The following is a 26,247-nucleotide window of genomic DNA, read 5'->3' as shown; positions in this document are numbered from 1 at the left end:
GTGTGTGTGTGTGTGTGTGTGTGTGTGTGTGTGTGTGTGTGTGTGTGTGTGTGTGTGTGTGTGGTGTGTGTGTGTGTGTGTGTGTGTGTGTGTGTGTTCTATATATACAAAAATTTCTATACAGAGAGAATATACATATATACATAATGGAATTCTATGCCTCCATCAGAAAGAATGACACTGTCTCATTTGTTAGGAAATGGAAAGACTTGGAAAAAATATTAAGTGAAGTAAGCCAGGCCAAAAGAAACCTGGGTCCCATGATTTCCCTTATTTGCAAATAACTAGCGTATGTCTAGGACAAGCAGAAAAGGTCAAAAGCTATGTACATATGACCATATAAGATGATGATAAGCAAAATGAACCCCCAGATAGAGAAACAAGTGGTTTTATCTTTCTTGCTGTTGTTTTGAATGTACTTATAATGCACCATGTGATTTTTTTGTTTCTTTGGTATGTTCTCCCCATGGTATGACCCCTGTTTTCACTGTATTTGATTCTGGTGCTCTGCATCTTGTATATACACTTTTCTAATTTGGAGAGGGGAAAGGAAATAACAAAATGCTGAAATAAGGATATAGGTTGACCCATTGTAACAATGAGATGTACAAGACACTATGTTGAAAATGAACTTTACAACTTGTGGGGGGGGAGGAGTTGGGGAGGTGGGGTGGGAAGGGATGGTAGGGTAAAAACAAAGGAGAAGGTAACAATGCTTGATAGTAAATGTACTCATTACCTTATTCATGTAACTATAACCCCTCTGAACAGTATTTTTACAATAAAAACTATACACAAAAAAGAACTCGGGGCCCTAAATTCAAACCCAGATAGAGAAGACACACACATAAAAGAAACACAAAATGACTGGAGGTTAGGTACAAGAGTAACTGCCTAACAAGATGAATTAAAATACTCCTACTAACTGGGTGCTCACACCTGTAATTTTAGCTACTCAGGAGGATAAGATCTGAGGATCCCAGTTCAAAAACAACAAGAGTACAAAAGTCCATCTGACATTTATCTCCAACTAACCAACAAAGAAGGCCAGAAGTGGGGCTGTCGCTCAAGTAAAAAGTAGAGGGGAAATAAAGCTCAGGGACAGCACCCAGACCTTGAGTTCAAGTTCCAGGACTGGCACCAAAATTATAAAAAAAAAAGTATTGACAAACAAAGAAAAGTAATGGAGTCATGAAGACAGTTGGGTAGCCTGTAATCCAATTATTCCCAGGGCCAGGGCTAAAAAAAAACACAAATTAAATGAAATTCTGTGCTACATCATGCAACCATATCTAATAACAAAAAAGAATGATAAAGGTAAAATGATAAAGGCAACACCTTTAATACAAAAATGTTGAAAACAGGGAACTCTATAACAACCAAGTGTAGATTAGTGGTTGTTCAGGACTGGGGTAAAAGAGATGGAAGTTGTGTGTGTGTGTGTGTGTGTGTGTGTGTCTTGGCTTGAACTCAGGACTCTGGGCATTGTCACTGAGCTTTCGTGCTCAAGTCTAGTGCTCTATTCTTGAGCCTCAGCTCACTTCTGGCTTCTTTTTGCAGGGGGGGGGGTGTTAATTGGAGATAGTCCCAAGGACTTTCCTGCCCAGGTTGTCTTTGAACCACAATCCTCAGATCTCAGCCTCCTGAGTAGCTAGGATTAAAGGCATGAGCCACTGGCACTCACCACAATGTTCCCTTTGGATATGAGGAAAAATGTATTTGTAAATAAAATAAATATACTGGATTATGTATTTTAAAAGGTGAATTATAATGCATGAGACTTACATACAAGAAATGTACTCATTACTTTGCCCATGTAATTGTAACCCCCCTGTACAGTATTTTCACAATAAAAAATGTAAAAAAATAGAAAAATAAATTTAACCATGAGAAATATTTTTAAAAATTGCTTTTAATAAAGCTATTTTTAAAAAAGAAATAATTAAACAGAACCCTAAGCATTACACAGTGAAACCAAAGGAGGGTATTCTTAGGAGGGGATCACAAGGGCTCAATAGCTATGTGTACATGACCATATAAAATGATACTTATCAAAATGAATTCCAAGAAATGGAAACGAGGGTTTTTTTTATTGTACTGTTTGCAGTTCCTTCTTTATTCTTTCCCTTTTTTGTGAAAATACTGTACAGAGGGATTACAATTACATATTTAAGATAATGAATACATTTCTTATAAAGCATTGTAGCCTCCTCCTTGGTTTCCCCTTCCCATCCTCCCCCCACCCCCCCACCAAATCTTCCTTCCCCCTCTCCGACCCCACCAAAGTTGTAAAGTTGTAAAGTTTTTCGACATAGTCTTGTACATCTCATTGTTGCAGTGGGTCCACCTGTATTCCTGTTTTAATGATTTGTTTTTTCCCTTCCCCTCCACAAATTATACCAACATCATATACAGTGAAAGCAGGGGTTATATTATGGGGGAGGGACATACAAAGCAACAAAGAAATAATCTTATAAATATGTTAGAAACAATCGCATGAAAGAAAAAACATTTGAATACATATCTTAGGGTTCATTTCCCTAACATCAACTTATCTGACCTTTTCTGCTTGACTCAGACATATACTAGTTGTTGCAAATAAGGGAAACCATGGGACCTATCTTTCTTTGAGCCTGGCTTACTTCATTTAATATAATTTTTTCCAAGTCTTTCCATTTCCTAACAAATGGGGCAATGTTATTCTTTCTGATGGAGGCATAGAATTCCATTGTGTATATATACTACATTTCTAGATCCATTCATCTACTGAGGGGCATCTAGGTTGGTTCCATATCTTAGCTATGGTAAATAATGCTGCAATAAACATAGTTGTGCTGGTAGCTTTAGTGTGGTCTTCTTTGTGATTATTTGGGTAAATGCCCAAAAGTGGAATTGCTGGGTCATAGGGGAGATCTATGTGGAGTCTTTTCAGGGATGCAAAGCTGGTTCAATATACGCAAATCAATTAATATAATTCATCACATCAACAAGAGCAAGGATAAGAACCACATGGTTATCTCAATAGATGCAGGAAAAGCATTTGCTAAGATCCAACACTCCTTTGTGATGAAGGTTCTGGAAAAAATTAGGAATCCATGGAACATTCCTCAATACAATAATGGCTGTATATGACAAACCTACAGCCAGCATTATACTTAATGGTGAAAAATTAAAGCCATTTCCTCTTAACTCAGGAACAAGACAAGGATGTCCACTCTTTCCACTGCTCTTTAGTATTAGAATGCCTAGCTACAGCAATAAGACAAGATGCAAACATACAGGGGATCCCAATAGGGAAAGAAGTAAAACTCTCCCTCTTTGCAGATGACATGATCTTGTATTTAAAGAATCCCATAGACTCCACTCCCAAATTACTCAAGCTGATTCAAAACTTTGGCAAAGTAACAGTGTATAAAATTTACACTCAAAAATCAATGGCTTTTCTGTATGCCAACAATGAGAAAAGCGTGGCTGAAATTAGGAAAGCAACTCCATTTGTAATAGCCCCACAAAAAATAAAATACCTAGGAATTAACTTAACCAAAGAAGTGAAGGATAGGGGGCTGGGAAGGTGGCTCAGTGGTAGAGCGCTCGCCTTGCATGCTCGAGGCCCTGGGTTCGATTCCTCAGCCCCACATAAGCAAAAAGAAAAAAGCTAGAAGTGGCGCTGTGGCTCAAGTGGTAGAGCGCTAGCCTTGAGCTGAAGAGCTGAGGGACAGCACCCAGGCCCAGAGTCCAGGCCCCACGACCAGACCAAAAAAAAAAGAAGTGAAGGACCTCTATGATGAAAACTTTAAAAATTCTTTTTCTAAAAAAAAAAAAATTATTATGAAAATACCATTCAGAGGAGTTATAATTACATGGACAAGATAATAATGAGTACATTTCTTATCAAGCATTGTTGCTATATCCCGCCCCCCCACTCCCCCACCACCGCCAAAGTTGTAAAGTTCGTTTTTGGACATAAGGACTTGGTTTATCCCTCTTGTCTCTGTATTTGATTTGTGTACCCTTTGTCTTGTATATAAGTCTAACTGATTTGGGGAAGGGAAGTTCGGGAAGTACAGAAACGGTGGGACAGTGTGAACCAATTCAGCAGTAATATTCACTAGACACTATGTTGGAAATGAATTATACAACCTGGGTGGAGAAGGGACAGGAGTGGGAACACTGGGAGAGAACAAGGAAGTGAGTGACAATGTTCAAAATGTTCATTACCTGACTTATGTAACTATAACCCTGCTGTATATCATCTTTACAATAAAATATTAAAAATAAGAAATGGCTGAAAGTTTAACAAATTTGGTAAGACATAAATTTACAATGTAATGTAAGAAGCTCAGTGAATCCCAAACAGGATAAATAAAACTGGCCCAAAGTTAAATGTTTCTTAAGCCATTCAAGAAGAAAAAAAAGTGGGAAAATAAATGAAAAGTATGTGGAAAATATCAAATAAAAGGAAAAATCAAATTGAATGATTTTGGGAGTTCTCATATGCAATAACAAGGGTAGAAAACAGTGAAAAAATAACTCACCTAAGCAGAAAGTTATGTAAAACAACCTATACATGAAAATTTATAGTAGCTTTATTCAACTTTTGGCATATACTGAAAACAATTCATGTGTCCTGCACTGGGTAAATATACCATTAGTCTTCAATGAAATGAAAGATCTATTTACTCTAGACAACATGAAGAAATTTGAAAAGCATTTTGGCAACTCAATGAGGCCAAACACCGAATACTAAATATTGAACAATTCTATTAATATCACATTGGAAAGGCAAACTGTAGGGAACGAATGCAAACATTGATTTCCAGAGCTTGGATTGGAGAGTACAGATAATATTAAGCAATAAAAATGATCTGTTGACATACACTTTAACATGAATGAATCTCAAATACATTATTGCAAATGAAAGAAGATAGTGTCATAAGGGATCATAAACTGCTATTCTGTTTATAGCACATTCTGAAAAAAGCAAAACTATTAAGGAGAGTTTAGTAGTTACAGGGATATGGACAAATAAAAATACACAATGCAAATTGTGTGAGTTCAGGGAAGTTATAAATATTCATCTTGTTTGTAGTGGTGCTTATACAACATGAATTTGTCTCTTCTCATAATTATACATGAAAAATAATATTTTCACTCTATATAACTTTAAAATCAACTAGTAACATGTAAACTACTCAGTCTCATATATTTAACTAGTAACTTTCTTCTAAAAATTAAAAAAACAAAACCATTAATAATGTCTATTTAACTATTGGAACTATGTCAATTCTTATGTCATTTATCCCTCTGCAGCATGTCACAGATGATCATTCCCTCTCCTATTTGAGTTTTCACTTAGATTTCCTTGACTACTACTTATTTTCCATGTCCTTGAAACACTTTAGCAACTCAGGACATGCCCTAAAACCAATTTTCCATCTCATTCCACATTTTTTTCTGCAAGCAACTAATTTATTGATACAACTCACATTTACCCAAAGACTTTATGAGTTCTTATTACATATCCAACTATGTACTTGACACTTTAACTTCTCACATACCTCTTAAAAATAACCAATAAAATAATGAGTTTGTAACTCTCCCATATCTTCTCTTCCTATAGATTTCCTTATTTCAATAAATGATACCTCTATGGTACCATCTCACTTCAACAGAAAAGAAAGACAATTTAGGATTTTTTAATAATATATATTTTATTGTAAAGATACTGTAGAAAGGGGTTACAGTTACATGAGTAAGGTACCAAGCATTGTTCCCCCTTCCCTTTGTTTTTCCCCTATCATCCCTTCCCTCCCCACCGCCTCAACTCCTCTCTCCCAACGCAAAGTTGTAAAGTTCGTTTTCAACATAGTGTCTTGTACATCTCATAGTTACAATGGGTCAACCTGAATCCTTATTTAAGCTTTTTGTTGTTTCCCTTCCCTTCCCTAAATTATAAAAATGTATATACAAGATGTAGGGCACTGGAATCAAATATAGTGAAAACAGGGGTTATATCATGGGAGAAGAACATACAAAAGAAACAAAAAAAATCACATAGTACATTATAAGTATCCTCAAAACAACAGCAAGAAAGATAAAACCTCTTGTGTCCCTGTCTTGGGGTTCATTTCACTTAGCATCATCTTATATATTCATATTTTTTAAAAGCATAAAAAATTCATCATCAATATTCGGCATCTACCAAAACATCAAAAAAAAACAATAAAAATCCTAATTAAATTTTATGATAAGGATTCCCAGGATTTTCTACATGAAAAGGGTGATGCATAAAAAAGTATTATCCATACCAAAAATATTGCTTTTTTCTGTTACCTAGCTACTAGTTGGTTACTTCCTATTAATACTATCTTATGACTAATTTATCATGAAGCTGTGAGTCTGAAGGAACTAGAAATAAAATGAATTTGAATGAGTCACATATACAGTACTTATTTCTCAGTGTTGTGCTGGGGAATAACAGAACTAGTACCATGGTATTGAAAATTACACCAAAACAGTAGATAGATACACAATTAAGAGAGAACTAATCAGAAAGAAGGAATAAATATAGGTAATGTAAATTAAGAACTTGATTATCACGACATATGTAAAAAAAGTTTCCACAACACATTTGGTAGTATTATAAACTTAAAAGTAGTCTCCAGGATCACCAAAATGTACCCGGTAAACAATATCATTGCATTTTTATAGTACCTAGTATTAAAAATGTTTAAGAACTCAACATTCTAAAGAAAAATTTTTGTCAAATCAGCTTCTAGTGTATGTTAGCAACTTGTAACTTTTATAAAGAATACTTCTTCAAAATTTTAACTTCATTTAAATAATTAGAAAAAAACATCTAAAATTTGATGTGGGTCGACATCTACCCAGAGTAGTCTATGTATCTCTATTGAATTAAGCCAATAACAGAAACGAATTTTGCACAGTTGATCAATAAAGCAGTCACACTTTAAGATGGGCCCTCCCCCCCACAATCCTCACCTCTTCGTGTTCATGCCTTTGTATAATTTCTGTCCTCTTCGCTGTGAACATAACCTGTGGCTGTATTGCAAACAAAAAGAAAATAGCAGAGGTGATGGGATTTCACTTACATGATCGCATTGTTATAAAGGACTGTAAAGACTCTAATGGCATGACTTAAGTAAGTAGTCATGTTGAGGAAGCTCACATATCAAGGGATAATGGTCATTCTCTAGGAGTTACAGGTAGCCTCTAGGTACTGAGGGAAAAAAAATCACCAGTAAACACTACACAAGAAGTCAGCATCTTCCATACTACAACCATAAGGAAAGGAATTATGCCAAGAATCTGTGGGTGTTTAGAAATAGATTCTCCCCAAGTCAAACCTCAAGATAAGAATGTAGAAGAGCCAAACCCTTGATTACAGGTTTATGAGACTAAGCAGAGAACCTAGTTGTCATGCCCAGATTCCTGGCCAATAGAAACTGTGAGATAATAAATGCATCTTGGTTTTAATCTACTATATTTGTAATAAATTGTTATATAGAAATAATCATTACAATCAATATTACTGAATAAAACTGTAATTTAAAAACTTTCCCCTAAAATTTCTAGAGATATATTTTACCGTTTAATACTTTAGAAATACATCTTTATTACACTAATGTCTTTGTTCTCATTTTATTGACATGAAACTATAATAACATGCTATTAAATAACTCAGGAAAAATATTACAAATATTTAAAACATTCAGCCAATTAGGGCTGATAAATTAAGAGCTGAACAGTTACATGAAAATATTACAATGAAATCTTTCAGTGCAATTAATATATGCTTATTGTAAAAAAAGAGGAAAAATAGAGCAGTTATCTGTTATTTAACACTGCTTTCTAGAAAATCAATTACGAATACAGTGTAAAAAACCTAATTCTACTTTCCATTTCTTGAAAATTATTCCTCTGAACATGATCTATCAAAAGAATGTCTTTCTTACTATGAAAGATGTAGAAGATAAATGCACAACTCATACTAAACCTAGAATGTATAATGAAACATTTTTCCAAAAAAATTCCAGTATAGCCTTGACAATAAAAAATAAATAAAACAGGTGCAAATGTGGAGAAAGTGTGACCTCAGTATTATGTTGGTAATAAAATAGAATGTCTAATATTTAGTTAGTCTTCAAAAAATTAAGAATAGAATGAGCATATTGTACAGCAATTTACCTTCTGGGTACAGACTCAAAAGTGCTGGAAGTAGGGTCTCAAAGAAATATCTGTACTTCCATACTCATAACAGCATTATTCACAACAGGTAAAAGGCCAGAAGCAGCCTGTGTGAACAAGCTGTGTGAACAGATGAACAAACAAAATGCAGTATATACATACAATGGGGGTATTTTTCAGCCTTAAAAAGGAAAAAAATTCTGACACATACTGAAACATGGATGAATCTTAAAGACATCAATCTAAATTAAATTAGCTAGTTTCAAAACTATAAATTCTGTATGATCCACTTATATGGGGTACCCAGAGAAGTCAAATTCATAGAGACAAAATGGAGTCTAGTGGATGCTAGGAACTGGGACAGGAAGGAGAACCGAGGATTTGTGTTTAAGTACTGTTTCCTTTGCCAAGATAACAAGAGATTATGTCTGACAAATGACTAATAAATGCATGATGATTTGTAGCCAGCTTGCTCAGTTGGTTAGAGTGCAATGCTGTGAATATTTTCTGCCAAAACAAAAATAAAGAAATAAAGTTGTAAAGTTCGTTTTTTCAACATAGTGTCTTGTACATCTCACTGTTACAATGGGTCACCCTGTATCCCTATTTAAACATTTTGTTTTTTCTCTTCCCCTCCCCAAATTATACCAACATCAAATACAGTGAAATCAGGGGTTGGACCGTGGGGGAGGGACATACAAAGCAACAAAAAAAATCACATGGTACCTTATAAATATGTTAGAAGCAATAGCAAAAAGAAAAAACCACTTGTGTCCATATCTTGAGGTTCACTTCGCTTAACTTCGTATTATCTGGTCATATGTATATAACTTTTGACCTTTTCTATTTGTCCCAGACATATACTAATTATTGCAAATAAGGAAACCATGGGACCTATTTTTCTTTGGGCCTGGCTTACTTCACTTTACAATTTAGGGGGGGGGCGGCGCAGAGGGGGAGTGTAGTTGTGGAGGTGGGAGGGAAGGGATGGTAGGGGAAAAACAAAAGAGGCAACAATCCTTGAAAAGAAATGTACTCATTACCTTGCTCATGTAACTGTACAGTATTTTCACAATAAAAAAAATTTAAAAAAAAGACATAAAACCCCTCTGTACAGCACCTTTACAATAAAATAAAATTTAAAAAAAAACGAAAAAAAGAAAGAAGTATAACAAACATTTCAGTTAGATTTTAGGAAGATGAGCAAGGAGATTTCACAAAAACTAAAAATAGAACTACTACCACATAAACAATAATGTCACGACTGGGTACATATTAATGTCTTGCTTACTGACAAGATGTTCTGAGAAATGTGTCCTTAAGCATTTTTATTGTGTGAACATTATAGAATATACTTACTCAAACTAAGATAGGTACAATCTTACTAGGGAATGCGATCTTATGGAATCACTGTCATACATAGTGCTCAACACTGCTAAAAATTATGAAGCTAGCACATGCCTGTACTATATCCAAAAGAAATGAAATTAGGGAGTCTTTACTCCCATTTTCTGCATGAAGAACAAGAAATTTTTCTTCATTCTTTTCTTATTTTTTCCAACCTTTACCCTGTTAAATTTAAATAAATCCTTATAAAAACTTAAAAAGGAAAAATGAAATTAGTATGTGGAGATATCTATACCCTTATGTTTAATGAAAATATATTTCCAAAAGCAAGAATTCAGGATCAACCTATATGTCCATCAGTGGATGAACAGATGAAGAAAATATGGTGTATTTATGCACTAGAATACTAGACAATCACAAAATAAAATGAAATCTTTTCATTTAAGGCAACATGGATGAGCCTAGATGATATTATGCTAAATGAAATAAACTAGTCACAGTATAAATAAAAAGGAATAATCTTTGAAATATATGGAGTAAGAACGTTTTGGACTTTTGAGGGGAAGTGGAATATCTGCATATACCTTAATTATTTTTGAGATGACACTTTAAATACAAAATTATTTTATATATATACACATATACATAAATACATAGACATATATAGATGTGTGTACACACATACATGCATTCTGAACTTATTTTTTTTGCATTTTTATTGTTATTATTAAGTAGTTGTACCAAGGGGTTACAAATCCATAAATCAAGTTATGAGTATAATGCTTCTTGGTCAATGTCACCCTTCTTTCATTCTCCCCCACTTTCCTCTTCTCATCCCTACCCACAGTTACATAGTGCACATTGAATAAACCAACGGCATTTGGTTATCCTTCCTCCCTCCATTCCTGTTTCCACCATAAAATATTTCCACTTCTTGGTTCTGAACTTAATTTTATGTAAAACTTTTAGTGTGACTATATTTTTACTTCAACTTATCACAGAAGTTTAATGTAGTACTTTTCACTTTGGTATACTGTGGCACTCAAAACACTGGATTTTGGACGGCTTTAGATTTCACATTTTCAAATTATGGATGAACTCAAAATGGACTTTTTTAAAACTTGATCTTAGAAATAGAAAGAAGAGTGGTTATCACAGGCCAAAAGTATATGGAGAAGAGGGAGAAAGGAAATACTCATTAACCCACACAAATAAATGGTTCAAAGGAATACTTTCTAGTGTTGGCAGAATGCTAGTAACAATAGTTGTATTCATAAACTTCTTTGTACAACTACTTAACCAATTTGTTTAATATATCACATACTTTCAAATACAGAATTTGAATGTTTTCACTATAAAGTAATGAATATTTCAAGTAAAATGACACTAATTTGATCATTATAAACATATAAAAATGTTACACTAACTCATAAATATGTATAATTATCATGTATCAATGAAAGGTTATAGAATATTTTTAAATTTCACCAAAATGGGGCTGGGAAGGTGGCTCAGTGTAGAGTGCTTGCCTTGCATGCCTGAGGCCCTGGGTTTGATTCCTCAGCACCACATAAGCAAAAAGGAAAAAAAGCCGGAAGTGGCACTGTGGCTCAAGGGGTAGAGTGCTAGTCTTGAGCTGAAGAGCTGAGGGACAGCGCCCAGGCCCAGAGTTCAGGCCCCACAACCGGACCCAAAAAAAAAAATTTCACCAAAATGAATGTCATCTTTATACAATAAACAATGTATCTGTAAATCAAAATTTTGTTACTTGATCATAAACTATTGACCCAGTAGTTTTAGTTTTCATATGTTTTTGTGAGATAATGTTCAAAATAATAATTTAATCATTCGGTGAACTTGAAACTAATTTCCCAAACCAATCCATAAAGGTACATTCACATATACATACACTCCTTACTTTAAGAATAACAAATTGGAGAAAAAGAGGTATGGCTTGCATGGTAGAGCACCAGCCTTCGAGCAAAAAAAAAACAAACAAATAAGAGCATGAGGTCCTGAGCTCAATAGCTAATATTGGCACAAAGACACAGAGAGAAAGAGAAAGAGAGGGCAGGAGAAGAAAGAGAAGGAAGGAAGGAAAGGAGGGAGGGAGGAGAAAAGGAAAGAGAAGCAAGGAAGACAGGAAGGAGGGAAGGAAGAAAAAATTGGAGAAGCGAAAAATTATCTTTCTGTATTTTATTGTAAGAATTTATCCACTTCTCTAGTCCTTTGGCAGGGTATTTCCAAAAATAAACCATCTTTGTTTTTCCTTTGTTTTGTATTCTACAGAAAGTTCAATTTTTATGTTCACTTTTAATCTAGGTTTAGTTACAGTTATGGAGAAATTTATTATTTTAAACACGTACATATGACTATATAAGATGATGTTAAGCAAAATGAACCCCAAGACAGGGCCACAAGTGATTTTTTCTTTCTTGCTATTGTTTTTAATGTACTTATAATGCACTATGTGATTTTTTTTTGTTTCTTTTGTATGTTCTTCCCCCATGGTATAACCCTTGTTTTCACTGTATTTGATTCTGGTGTCCTGCATCTGGCATATACATTTTTATAATTTGGGGAGGGGAAGGGATATAACAAAATGCTTAAATAAGGATACAGGTTGACCCACTGTAACAATGAGATATATAAGACACTATGTTGAAAACAAACTTTACAATTTCGGGGCGGGGAAGGGAGGAGTTAGGGAGGTGGGGAAGGAAGGGATGGTGGGGAAAAACAAAGGAGGAGGTAACAATGCTTGATAGGTAATGTACTCATTACCCTACTCATGTAACTGTAACCTCTCTGTAGAGTATTTTTACAATAAAAAATATATGAAAAAAAGAATAAAGGTAAAAAAATAGTATTATGGGAAGTCAGATGCAACCTATATATTCACTAGAAGTAATTTGCTTTGATCTTTTCAGGTTTTCTAGTTATGTTATATATTCTTATACTTTTTTTTTTATCTCAGTAGGTTAGTCCTAACCAATGTCACTGTTTCAGGGAACAGTTAAGATAGAGCTAATCTGTTCCAAATTGGTTGGAAGGACTTTGCTTCTGTGTGTGTGTGTGTGTGTGTGTGTGTGTGTGTGTGTGTGTGTGCGTGCGTGCGTGCATGTGTGCGTGCATGCATGCACTCACATGTGCATGAGCAATTCCCTGACTGAAATATTTAAGAAAAATTATGATGCTTAGCTGCAAAATGAACTAGCTGTCCACAGTTCAAATCAAGGCATAAAAACCAATCAAATTTAACCATAGAATCACAGTGAAATTTCGTACACTTGAATGTTAACTCATCTAACTTGTATCAAATCACAATGTAACACCTTTCCTTATTTCCCTTATTCCTTCTACTTGATACTACAGAGATTTCTATCAATAAACACTGTTTGACTATCTGGATCCACATCTCTATCTGACTATCAGCTCCCAGAAACAAAAACCTATATATGTTATTATTCAGGGGGTGGGAAGATGGTGTCCCAGGGCTTGAACTCAAGGCCTGGCACTGTCCCTGAGCATTTCTGCTCAAAACTAACACTCTACTACTTGAGTCACAGCTCCTCTCAGCCTCTTTGAGTAGCTAGGATTACAGGTGTGAGCCACCAGAGCATAGTATTTTATTTTTCATAATTCCAGAACCTAATACTATTGAAAAGTACTTGTGGAATATGATTGAATTAGAGATCTAGATGAATATATATATTAAAATATTAACTGGTGCATTTGTTCTTCTATTTTCTTACTTGAAATGTCTAAAACCAACTTTGAAAGCTAGTTTTATATTTCCAGTGTCATTTTTCTTATCATCTCTGACTTTAAAATTGTAAAAGCCAACAAGTATTCTGCTCAAAATAATGTTTTATATTTTAGCTTTGATTAGTCATCAGATTTCTTTCAAAAACCGTGCTTTTTTGTATTTTATATCTTGCATGGAAATTATTCCAAAAGGTTATATTTTTTCAGAGTTAACTTCTTCACCCTCAATACAATTTTCAAGATCACTATGGGTATCACAAACTGAATTTGAAAATCATTAATTTATGGGTCAAATTCTGCCTATTTTAGATGGCCCACAAACTAAGAATTGTTTGTTTTTATGTGGTTAGGTCCTTAAAAACTAATTTTTTAAAGTGACATAGGTTATATGTGGCCACCAAACCTCAAGTACATATACTCTGGCCCTTTCTAGAAAAAAAATCATACCACTTTAAATTATTCTCTGGTTTAAACTAGGTAATTTTTGTGTCAATACTGGGACTTTAACCCAGAGCCTTGAGTTCTCACTCTCCTTTTCTTGCTCATGGCTGGTGTACCGCCACTTAAGCCATGTCTCCAGTGTGACATTTTGTTGGTTAACTAGAAATCGGAGTTTCACAGTTTCTGCCTGGGCTGGTTTCAAACTGAGGTCCTCCAGGTCTCAGCCTGCTGAGTAGCCAGGGTAATAGGAGGGAGTCACTGGGCTTGTCATAAACTATAGAATTTTTAAATAGTAAACATAACCTAAAAAGTGGCTTAAAACTTATTAGTTGGCCAGTAATGAAAGAAAAACTAAAATTATTCTATCATCATAAGTATTATTCTACACACAGGCTATTGCATTACCCACAAAGTACATTCATAATTTCATAAAACTTTACCCCTATTTCACCTTACTTTACTACAGTGTCTTTTGAGTCTTTTTAAACTTTTTTCCAAACAATATTTCCAAAATTTGGGAGGTTGAGGCAGAAGGATCATAGTTCAGGCAAACCTGAGCTACACACAAAAACTATCTCATGAAATAAAATAGTCAGGCCAGGAGTTGGTGGTTCAAACTTGTAATCCTAGCTATTTAAAAGAATGAGCTTTGATAATGATTAGTCTCTCCCATTAACTACCCAAAAGCCAGAAGTGGAGCTGCGGCTCAAGATTTGTTATGCCAGCTTTTGGCAAAAAATCCAAGGGACAGAACCCAGGCCCAAGTTCAAACTCTAGGACTAGCACAAAAATTAATCTCTTAAAATAAATAAAATAAAATGACCAGCAAAATAGATTTTCAGCAGGATTCTATGATTGCTCTATCAGCTGTTTTATGACATAGTTTCAACATGTACTTCACCAAGTTATATGTGGAATATACTCAATCAAATATTGCTAAATTGAAAAAATTATCACTTCTTCAAAAGTGATTTTGCTCACCCATCAAACCAACTACTACAAACCTCATCATTTCACTATCATTGCAGGAGCCAAAAGTACCCAGTTCAAAAGCCATTCATTTAGATAATATTAAAAAAATCAACAGTAAGTTTCCTTTTCCCTGTGACAAACTCAGGTACTTTAGCTCTGTAGCACCTGAATTAATACGCTATTTTTTTTCAGAGGTGCTAAAGGAATCTGAGATGGCTAACTAACTTTTATTTTTCCTTAAGAATAACAATCAACTTAATTAGCACAATACTGTCATTTTCCACTTTAACATAAGAAGGCTGGGGGCATAAAATTAACTAAGCTTAACCTAGTGAAAATGTTAAGAATGCATTAACATTTCCTCACAGAACTAATATCATTCTCCTCTTAAATGCAAAAGGTTTATGTAGTTCTTCATTCTAGACACACAAGTAATGGGAAAAGAACACATGAAGATGATAATGTTGGAAAATAAGCAAGCGGTGCCTGCACAGCTAACTCTACAACATAGAACATGGGGATTTCTATTTTGAGATGAGAAAAAGAATAATGAAAAATTATAAAAATCAAGTCTTTTTTTCAGTTATATATTGTTTCCATACATGTTTCTCTATAACTTACTCAACATTTTAATATGGCCAACCTGTGCAAGCAGTAACACTAATGGGTTTTCTCCTTAACACTTCATACTTTTTTAACAAAGCAAAATTTTAGACTTGCAAACAAGTATTATTTCAATAATTGACTTTTCATACTAGATATTTTATGTACATTTTAATTTTTTTTTACATTTTTAATTGTGAAAATACCATACAGAGGGGTTTCAACTACATGGGCAAGGTAATGAGTACATTTCTTATCAAGCATTGTTGCCTCCTCCTTTGTTGCCCCTTCCCATGCCTTCCCATCTCCCCCTCCAAAGTTGTAAAATTCGTTTTTCAACATAAAAACTTGTACATCTCATTGTTGCAATGAGTCCACCTGTATCCCTATTTAAACGATTTGTTTTTTCCCTTCCTCTCCAAAAATTATACCAACATCAAATACAATGAAAGCAGGGGTTATACCATGGGGGAGGGACATACAAAGCAACAACGAAATCATCTTATAAATATGTTAGAAACAATCACAAGAAAGAAAAAACATATAGTTATTGCTTTAAACAAAATGATAATTTGGGGACATGTATAAACTTTGGGAAAGTTGTAACAAAATAATTCCCTAATGTTTGCTAATTTTTTTTATGTGTTACATTTTTTTGTATTTTTTGTTGTTGTTGGTGGTGGTGGTCTTGGGGTTGAACTCTGGGCCTGGGCGCTATCCCTACACTCTTCAGCTCAAGGAGAGCACTCTACCACTTGAGCCACAGTGCCACTTCCGGTTTTCTAGTGGTTTATTGGAGATAAGAGTCTCACAGATGTTCCTGCCCAGGCTGGCTTTGAACCGCAATCCTCAGATCTTAGCCTCCTGTGTAGCTAGGATTACAGGAGTGAGCCACCAGCGCCAGGCTTATGTGTTATATTTTTTAAATGATGTTTAAGTTCAACTTTATGATGAAGTCACAGAAACATTAACAAATATCAGGAATCCACACAAAATTATGGTTAGTAAAATAAAATAGCTTATCATTTTTAAATTTAGAGATTCCTTTATGATAAACTATCTTTAACTTAAATATAATCCAATAAATACTCTTCTGTGGCAGAAAGCATAAACAAGTTCAATAGTCAAAGAAAGATAATTTGCTTTATTGCAGCAGATGCTCAAAAACAAGAAAATTGCTAGAATTTTTTCAAGTGACTACTTTTCACATTCTTATTTGTAAAAATCAGATGTATTTGCCTAGGTGAGCAAGCATGAATGCAAAGCATTTTTATTTTGCTTTGGCAATATTGCAGTTTGAACTCATAGCTGTGCACTTGGTCAGTAATGCAAAAGTTTTCCTTATCAAACCAATGAATCATTTTTCTTAGTTCTTAAATTGTGGCTAATCTCAATTCATTCAAATACTTTATCACATAATGTAAATCCCTCTTTTAATACTGTATTAAAGAAACAAAATGAAATATATAAATGGGTAGCCTTTTCTTTTTTTTGAGTCCAGTCGTGGGGCCTGAACTCTGGGCCTGGGCGCTGTCCCTCAGCTCTTCAGCTCAAGGCTAGCACTCTACCACTTGAGCCACAGTGCCACTTCTGGCTTTTTTCTTTTTGCTTATGTGGTGCTGAGGAATGGACCCCGGGCCTCATGCATTCAAGGCAAGTGCTCTACCACTAAGCCACCTTCCCAGCCCTGAATGGGTAGACTTTTAAAGCTGATCTTTACCTGTATTAGTTTTTGTTTTTCAAAAGCTAGTTGAGGGCTGGGAAGGTGGCTGAGTGGCAGAGTGCCTGCCTCGCATGCATGAGGCCCTGGAAGTGGCACTGTGGCTCAAGTGGTGGAGTACTCGCCTTGAGCTGAAGACTGACAAAAAAAAAACTAGATGAGAATTATTATGTAGGTCTATTTCTGGGTTCTCTGATTCTGTCCCACTTATTATATACCTTTCCTGCCACTAATACCTCATTGTTTTAATTACTGCAGTTATATGGTAAAACTTAACATCCAGTAAACTGATCCATTACATATTATTCTTTTTCAAAATTATTTCAGAGATTCTAGGTCATATACTTTTGCCTATAAATTATAAAGTCTATGAATAAGAAAGCATAATTACTGATGTTAACTTTTAAGTGAGTAGAAATGTATGGCTACTAAAGCAACAGTCCTGACTACTGATCTTACACAGATGCCAACAACTTCAATATACAGCTCCTTATTTTAATATTGTTTTCTGGGGCAGACAGCAATGTACAGAGGAAAGGAACAGGAGACTTTCTGGGCAGGAAAGTCTGTGAGACTCTTATCTCTAATTAACCACCAGAAAACTGGAAGTGGCACTGTGGCTTAAGTGGTAGAGCACTTGCCTGGAGCTAAAGAGCTCAGGGACAGCGCCCAGGCCCAAAGTTCAAGTCCTACAACTGACAAAGAAAAAAACCAATGTAGGTTTAAATTCCAGATGTTTCTTCCACTACCTTGCATAATTTTTATCTCTTAAAAAGAAATATACTTGGACATGATAAATTATACAGGTCTCTAGACATTCACGCAGTGAGATCAAAGGAGGATATTCTTAGGAGCTATGGGCATATGTTCATAAAAGGTGATATTTATCAAAATGAACTACAAGAAATGGAAACAAGAGGTTTTTGTCCCCTTTGTTGATGTTTTTGTTTTCTGTAGCTTTTATCTTGTTTGTAAGTGTATCTGTTTTTGGTAGGGTAAAGAGGAAACACAGAAATGGTGGGACAAAGGGTAAAAAAATACAGCAGTTATACTAGACACTATGCTGAAAATGAACTATACACCTTGTTGGTGGGGACAGGAAGGAAAGAATGGGAGAAAGCAAGGGAAGGGGTGGCACTGCTCAAAAAGAACTGTACTCATAATCTGACTTATATAATTGTAATCCCTCTGTACATAATCTTTACATAACAACGTAAAAATTACTCTAAAATTACTCTATTTTGAGGAGTGAATAAAACTAAAGACAAAAGTAGAGTTGAGGAACTTGTATTTTTTATGAATATACTAGGTAACTCATAGGATCAATTACTTTTGCTGAAGAATATTTCTAATACTGCCTCTGTGCTGAGATCTCAATATCGCAGGATTTCATGTAAACTTACAAATGCTGCTATATTGTGATAAGAACATTTGGTATGATTAGTTTTGTGTAATGTCTGGGTTTTTTCTTTTATAATTGTTTTATTCAATTGCTTTTTTGAAGCCGTAAATTCAACAAGGAAAATTAGACTACTTTGCTGAAAGTTTAGTTCAGCTCATTAGAGTTTTAAGGTGTAAAAATAATTTCCGTGCCATTCCATTTGACACACAGAAATTTTTATCAGTGCTTAAAAAGTCTTTCTTAACCTTATATAACAGCTCTTTTATCTGATCTAAATAAATAACACATTGGAATTGCAACCACAAATAAATGAATTGTGTAATAATTTCTGGAATAGAGTACGTGATCATCAAATGGCCTACACTTTTCTCAATTATGCCAGATATACTTAAGAGGTAAAAGAAACTGTATAGGTGTTGCCAGGTACTACTGAATTACTAGCTTCTAAGTGGCTAACTGAAGGATCAAAGTTAGAGGCCAATCTCAACCAAGATCATCTCTATACTCCATCACCAAAATAGCCAGCAAAAAGCAGGGCTAAAAGTGTAGCTCAAGTGATAAAAAGCCAATCTAACAAGCAGGAAGCCCTGAGTTCAAGCCACAGTAAGGCCAAAAAAGTACAGATATTAAAATTGATACCTTTCCTCACAAATTCTATCCCTAACCATTTTATAGAAGAAGCAGAGGAGTTATACAGCAATGCTATTTATCCATGGCCTTAGGAATAACAAGTCTCCTAACAAAATGGCTAAACTATATCAAAATTAGGTACAACATTTGCTTTTACTGTTAGAAAAAAGCAAATTTTTCCAAAATAAACAGCAAGACCTTTACATGACATTTTAATACTTTCTTTGGCTCTTAAAGCAAGAGAATACACACAATGAACATCCTAATTCACAGGAAATTTATTTTCTATTTGCTAGTTTAAGAAACAATATTTATTTCTGCTGGATAATTAAATGTTTCTTTTTATTTTATCCTAGCGCTTTTGCCTAGGATAAAATGTGTCATATTCATTTTGAAAATGATGTTCAAGTTCTCATGTGAGTGAAGCAGTGGCATGGATAATTTTTTAAGCTCTCAGGTTAATCTAACATACAGCCAGTTTAGAATAATCACCTCAAGAAAGCTCAAGGTCAAGTTTATAAGTCACCTATATTTAATTGTACAATATATCCCTAGAGCTTATTTACATATATTTTTACTCTATCCTTTATCCATCCATACATGTCCATTTCATTTTTTCTCTTTTTGTAAATATCAAAAGTTTGTTTTTGGAATCTATTTCCTATAAACTTATTGAATACTTGGTGAAATGAAAGCATTAATTAACAACACTATGTTTCTTTCCTATTTCTCTTACACTCTCTTTACCCAATTCTCCCCTCGTACACACAAACACATACACACACACACAGCAACAACTATTTCAAATGTACAGAAACAGGTTAAAATATAGCAGTAAGTCAGCTACACAGAATGCCAGAATGCCTATAGGGCAAATCAGAAAACATCTCTATTTTCTGCAAAACCAGATTAACCTTAGCTCTTAAATCTCTTTCCTGTATAACATTTTTCACATTTAAAAACAAACAAGAAAAAATACACCAAGAAAAGAACTACCAACCAAAACAGATAATAATCTTTGGAAATAATATAAGCATTGTATGTCAAATACTGACAAAGTACTGGAAAGCTTACCTCAAAATTCCTTATGCTTACCCAATTTTCAGAGCTGCTGCTAAGTACAATGATGTCATCAATCAAGAAAGCAATCACATGAAAGGAAAATATCTTTATTTCCTCCAAAAAATTATAGATAAAAGAGACTGAAGTGAGGTAGTCCTAAAATCCAAGAAAGCAACTGTACCATTGTTAGGCCTATTATGGGATAACAAGGTAATGATTAGTTAGTTACCTCGATGAACAAATCAAAGTAGAGAAACGGAGAGGCCCTGCCCTAGAGGAACTGACCTGAATATTTCCAGACTAGACTGGTTTTTTTTTTTAAAGTTAGACTTGGAGGAACTGGGAAGGCACTGGTATGTGGGTGTGGCCATGGCCCTTCTGACATATGTCCCTTGTCTATTTCACACAAACCAGGTTAAAACATACAAAAATTCAGATGTCTCTATTTTCTTTCCCTACTTGAGAAAGCAGTATCTTCAGAACAGCACTCTGGGAACAATGGCTACTCACTAAGATGAATACTACAGTAACAAAAATTATAGGCCTAAGGTCCATTTTTAAAAGCACAGAAAAAAATTGCTAGTAATAAGCACATTCACCTTTAGTAATAAAGATTTTAAGAATGACAAGCATAACTATAAATCTTTACATTGCTCAGGACAATATAAGAGAGGGAAGAAGTTCACTCTAGATTTCTCTCTCTCCCTATGTAGCAAAGATCTATTTATGTTTGTATTAATTTATTAGCTAGCATAAAGTTATTGCCAACCACATATTAAATATTTATGAAACTAGCAAGGTGTTGATGGTTTATACTTCCAATCCTAGCAACTCAAACATTTATCCTTGGTACTCAGGAGGTATAAACCTGGAGGATTGGGGTTCAAAGCCAATCTAGACAGGAAAAGTCCGTTAGACTCCCCCTCCAATTAACCAGAAAAATGCTAGACTGGAGCAATGACTCAAGTGGTAGAGCATCATCAGTGAACAAGAAAGCTGAACCAAAAAGCTAAGCAAGAGCGAGATGCCCTGAATTCAAGCCACAATACCAACATAATGTGTGAATCTGAATTAATCCCCAACATTTATTCAATGACTAAATTCTAGATTTTTTTACTTCTGCTAGGACTCCACTATGACTCTACTATCAGTCATCCGTATATCCCTTCAGTCCCAGTTCAAAAATCTCATTAGTATTTCCAATAACATAGCAGTCTCTTGATACTCCCTACCTTCCATATGTCCCCTTTTCCAGTGCAGCTATTCTCCAAAGCACAAATGTTTTCATGTCCTCAATAACCTTCAGAGGCTTCCATTTACAAAACAAAATTAAACCTTTAAACTGTATAATGTGGGCCTAACCTACATTTAATAGATTCCTTAACTCATCTCACATCATATCCCATTCGTATATCAGACTTATAATCTAGCAATAGAATATAAGATCCCTTGATAAGAAATGTACTCATTACCTTGCTCATGTAATTGTAACCCCTCTGTACGGTATTTTAAAAAACTTAAAAAAATAAAAAAGAATGTAATATCCCTCCTTCCTGCTAGAGAAACTGTTTTCTCTTATATTGTCCCCATATACCTAAAACATGTTCCTTTCATCTCTGAAAAAATTACCACTCTATAATATCCTGATCAAATTCTATCTCATTTACAAGGCCTTATCAGCCCCACCTGTAATCTACAACTACTAGTATCCTCCCATGCCATTACTGACTGCCCTTCACAACAACCCTTTTCTGCAATTCCTGTCTTGCCTGCCTGAATTTAAAGCTGGGGGCATAAGGGGAAATTCTATGGTATAATATTAGACAATTCATATTACTGCACAATGTTCTACACTACCTGTAGTTAATAAACCCTTGATAAATTAAATCAATTCCTACTATGGCAAGAGTTCTAGATAGAAAAAAATCTAACAAAATTAAATGTCAATGAAACAGCTCATTAAAGAGCTGTAATAATAAAATTACTTGTTTCTTTTTATCCCTCAAAGTGTTCCTAAACACATTCACATTTTGATCCCTGAACCACTCTATCTGTAATTATAAGCATGCAGAGTGAGAGCTTCAACATATTTAGATGAAATGATCATATTTAGGAAGACTAGAGGAAGGCTGAGGCTATGGTGTGACTACCTAAATCCCAAGATTTTTCATTTTAAGTGACAATAATTCTGAGTTTAGTGGGAAGAGAAGGAACTGCTATATACTGGACATGTAATACATGCAAGGTATTTCATTAATTAAAACCAGTAAAGCATTTAATTTAGACAAATAATTTTGAAGATAGTTTTCTTCCTTTTACAGATTAAAAAAAAAACCAATGCTGAGGGAGCTTAGACAACATGCACTAGGGCACACAGCTACTATAATGTAGAAGTCGGGCTTGACATAGATATATCTGGCTTCAAAGTTAATGTTCTTTTCTCTATTACTACAAGTTCTAATAAAAATTAATTGAAACTTGAAATTTCTTCCAATAGTTGCCATCCTGGCTATATTTCTCATGTTTGAAGCTTTAATCTCAAACTACTTTTATCAATATGTATCAAGTATTACTCTCAAAATTGATTTCCTTAAACAAAACAGTATTACTAATACAAAAGTACCAGAGCTTAAATAAGTTATATGACGTGAAATATAAAGCTACACTTAATAAAGAAGAAGTACTCCCGCACCAGAAAATAATATCTGAATCCACAAACTGTAATGTTCATGGAGCTAATTCATGAAAAGGTCATGTTACTCAGACATGCTGTTCTTTATGACCTTTGCCCAGGAATGACCAATATCCCATCCTATCTCATGTAACACCTCTTCCCTGATCCTGACAGAATCCAGGCAAGAGCTAAAATTGTGGCTGCCTGAGGGGTGATGCCCTTTGAAGTTCCCATTCCAAGCAGACCTAATTGAGACACTCCTTGCAAAAGCTTTTACAACTAGTGCTTTTGCTTATCCCTATTTCCCAGCTTCCAAGAATTCTTTTCACAAGAGCCAACAGAGGCCATGTTTCCCTTTTGGGGTCCTTTCTCCACCTTTCAACTGAATCAAATTAGTTCTTGATTAAAACCTTGATATTTTGCATCAGAAAAATTGTCAGTGGTTTGGCTCTTTACTAGTATATTTTAGTACTAAGCACTGGTCTAAAAGTGTAGGATCCCATGATAAGTTTTTGTTGTGGGAAAATATATTAAGCACCCTAAATAATCAATTTGTATACTTGTGAATTATATTTCAAAGGCTATCAAAGACCATGACAAGCAAGACAGGTAAACAATACTGAAAAGACTCCAAAATATATGATAGTATCTATAATCTTTAATCTTACCAAGACTCAACACATAAAAGAAATTATTTGACATTGAAATTCATTGCCCCTTACCTAAATTTTCTTTAAAGTTTTATACACACACACACACACACACAAGTATATAAAATCTATTATGCAACTAAAGCACCTTAGTCTTAGAAACTGTCCCAATTGAAGGTTGTAAAGTTCATACCTCAAAGTCAGCATTTCTAAAGCCAACAACAAACATATAATTAAAATAATTATAAATTCCAGAAAATAAGAGTTTCCTTCTAATCAATAGAGTCTCATTAAAAACAAAACCTCTTCTAAGAACTGTGTTGGAAACGTAGCATAAAATATTTACATGGAATATTTTAATTTTGTCACTTGTAGGGTTAAATCTCACCAACCATAACTGTTTTAGATAAAGAAAACAAATACTATCTTCACCACATTACCTTCACCTTTCGTTTTACTTCATAGGGATTAACAATTTCCACTGGAGTATTTTTCCAAATTGCTGAGGTCGAGAGACCCATTGTTAAATCTCTACATTACCTAAAACATACTGTAAACAATAAAAAACCATATGTAGTAATTACAATTTAAAACATACTACATTCAAAGTTACAAAATATTAAAGTAGTAGGCATGCAAAAAGATCCCCACCCCATCCCATCCTTCTATTAAAAGTATTTATCTATTTTTATCTTAAATTCTTGAGACTAAATCAATAGATTACACATATGAAACAAACTTCATTCCCCTCTCAATAGTTGCTAGAAAATGTTTGCAAGCAACTACATTCTTACCATTTCAAGAAGAAAATAATTATTTTGACTTATTTTGTTTGAAACAGACAAAAATATGAAAATGTACTTTGGAATTGCTTAGTTCATAAATAAAAGCATTTTCTATGATGCTAAAGGGCTTAAAAAGGTACTCCTGAGCTTATTTCCACTGCATTTCTTGTTCCATTTAATTCTACCTTGTTAATCTAACCTCAGTTCAGATTTTTAAAATTAAAGAAAAACAATAAGATAAACATAGCAGTCCAGTGTATTTTTAAAGATGGAGTATATACTTGAAAGTTGCAACACTGAGCTGCGTAGGAATGCGAGTCTTACCCCCAAAATATCTTAATGTGAATCAATTTGGCATTCATCAACTATTTTAGGATGTATATGGTGGCCTCTACTGGAGGAGTACACCGTTGATTAAGTGACTAGAAAAACATCCAACTTTCTATCACAATCGTTCACAGGTTTTTTTTTTTTGTGCTCAAATACTCAATGCCTGCTTTTCGTAACAATGAAGTACCTGTGTACATCTAAGTTCTTTTCTCACCGCACAGCTGACCAGAGCCAGCCAGTCGAGTATCAGAAGAGCGGGAAGGGAGAAGGATCGAAATACTTGGTGGAACCCCGCTCAGCCTTTCTAGAGATTCCTCTTTTAAAGGCTGGGGTTTACTTCTCCAGTTTTCCTACAGCCCCAATGGGGGCGGGGACAGCGATTGGGGAAAGGTGAAAGGCGGAGAGAAAGGGCAGGAACTTAATAGAAACCAGAGGGGCGGCAGCTGAATATCATCACCTGAATGTAGACAAACCTGACTGCCAGTTCCTCTGGACTTGGGGTGTTAACCGAAAGAACGTAACAAGTCACCAAGAAATGCCAAAGCTGTCACCAAGAAACGCTCATCCCAGTGCGTAAACGTCCCCCGAGTTAGTTTGTCACCTTGGTGTTGCGCGGGGTGTTGGTTCATAAAGCGCCCAGGGTTCAACAGCGAGCTGTAGTCCACAGCTGTACCCCAAGTGTTCTCTGCCAGCAAAGCCGAACGCCGTGCGGAAAGAGGGACGCATCACAACCAACTCCGCACCCTGTGCGTTTCCCCCAGTTCCTCCACGGGTTGCAAAGTGAGGAAACTTATTCCCAACTACTCCAGCACGGCCCGCGAGCTAGGCTCTCCTGCGGCCGAGCCCCAGCGCGGTCTGCACTCCTTCCGCCCTCCGCCTCACCACCGCCCGTTCCCCCGCGAAAGCACACTTGGGGCTGAGCGTACTCCATCGCCTGGCACCCTCGCGGGGGGGGGTGAGGGTTCACCCCAGAACCCCGCTCCCCAGTCCCACACCCTCCTCTGTCGCCCGGGGTCAGGTAAGAAGAGGGTACGGGCTCCAGCCAGTCGTGACCAACACACTAACCTCGCCACTGCTCGCACAGCCGAACACCTCCATTTCTTGATCCCCGGGCTCCTCCGTTGGAGCAAACGGTAGCATCGCCCCTTCAGGAGCACTGGAACAGGAGCTGCCAGCCGACAGCACAGCCGCGCATCCTGTCTGTGGAATTCGTCTGCCGCCGCTGCTGCCGCCGCCGCCGCCGCGACCCCCAGCCCAGCCGTCAGCGCCTTCCACTGCCCTCACGGCCCGCTCCCTTCGACGCTGGGAGCTAGGGGTCTCTGCCACCCGCTGCTGATCCCATAGAGAAGACAACTCTGTGCTTCTTTTCCCAGAGCAACTGCGCGCAGCTCTTTGCTAACCCCCGCCGCAGCTACGGCCACTCAGCGGTGACTTCCCCCTCCCACCTCCCCACCGCCCTGCCAGTACCCCGCTTCCCCGCGCCCCCTCCCCGTTCCCCGCGCCCCCTCCCCGTTCCCCGCTCCCCACTCGGTCAATATGGCGGCAGCGGCGGCATTACCTGTGCGGCGCTTGCCCCCCCCCCCAGGGCGGCAGCTCGGCGTCACCCGAACGTCAATGGAGATTCCCCAGCCTAGGGTGAAGTGAAGGGGGGGCAG

General features: G+C 35.9%; 1 protein-coding gene across 2 annotated transcripts in view; it reads right to left on the bottom strand.

Moving 5' to 3' along the window:
- Rps6ka6 (ribosomal protein S6 kinase, 90kDa, polypeptide 6) overlaps positions 1–25,981 on the bottom strand; it is a 137,827-nt gene extending 111,846 nt beyond the window's left edge. The window contains exons 1-2 of one of the 2 annotated variants that reach the window (XM_013025008.1): positions 25,658–25,981; positions 7,003–7,062 (exon numbers count right to left, since the gene is read on the bottom strand). In XM_013025008.1, coding sequence (XP_012880462.1) covers positions 7,003–7,062; positions 25,658–25,732 — 135 coding nt within the window. In that variant the 5' untranslated portion in view covers positions 25,733–25,981. The remainder of the gene's footprint in view (positions 1–7,002; positions 7,063–25,657) is intronic. The other variant, XM_013025007.1, reaches the window with a different exon arrangement.
- Positions 25,982–26,247: the final 266 nt, after the last annotated feature.

The sequence above is a fragment of the Dipodomys ordii genome, unplaced genomic scaffold, assembly GCF_000151885.1.
Source record: "Dipodomys ordii isolate 6190 unplaced genomic scaffold, Dord_2.0 Scaffold80, whole genome shotgun sequence".
In the NCBI taxonomy this organism is placed as follows: domain Eukaryota; kingdom Metazoa; phylum Chordata; class Mammalia; order Rodentia; family Heteromyidae; genus Dipodomys; species Dipodomys ordii.
Note: the sequence above shows the minus strand (reverse complement) of the source record. Positions and strands in the feature narration are given on the sequence as shown.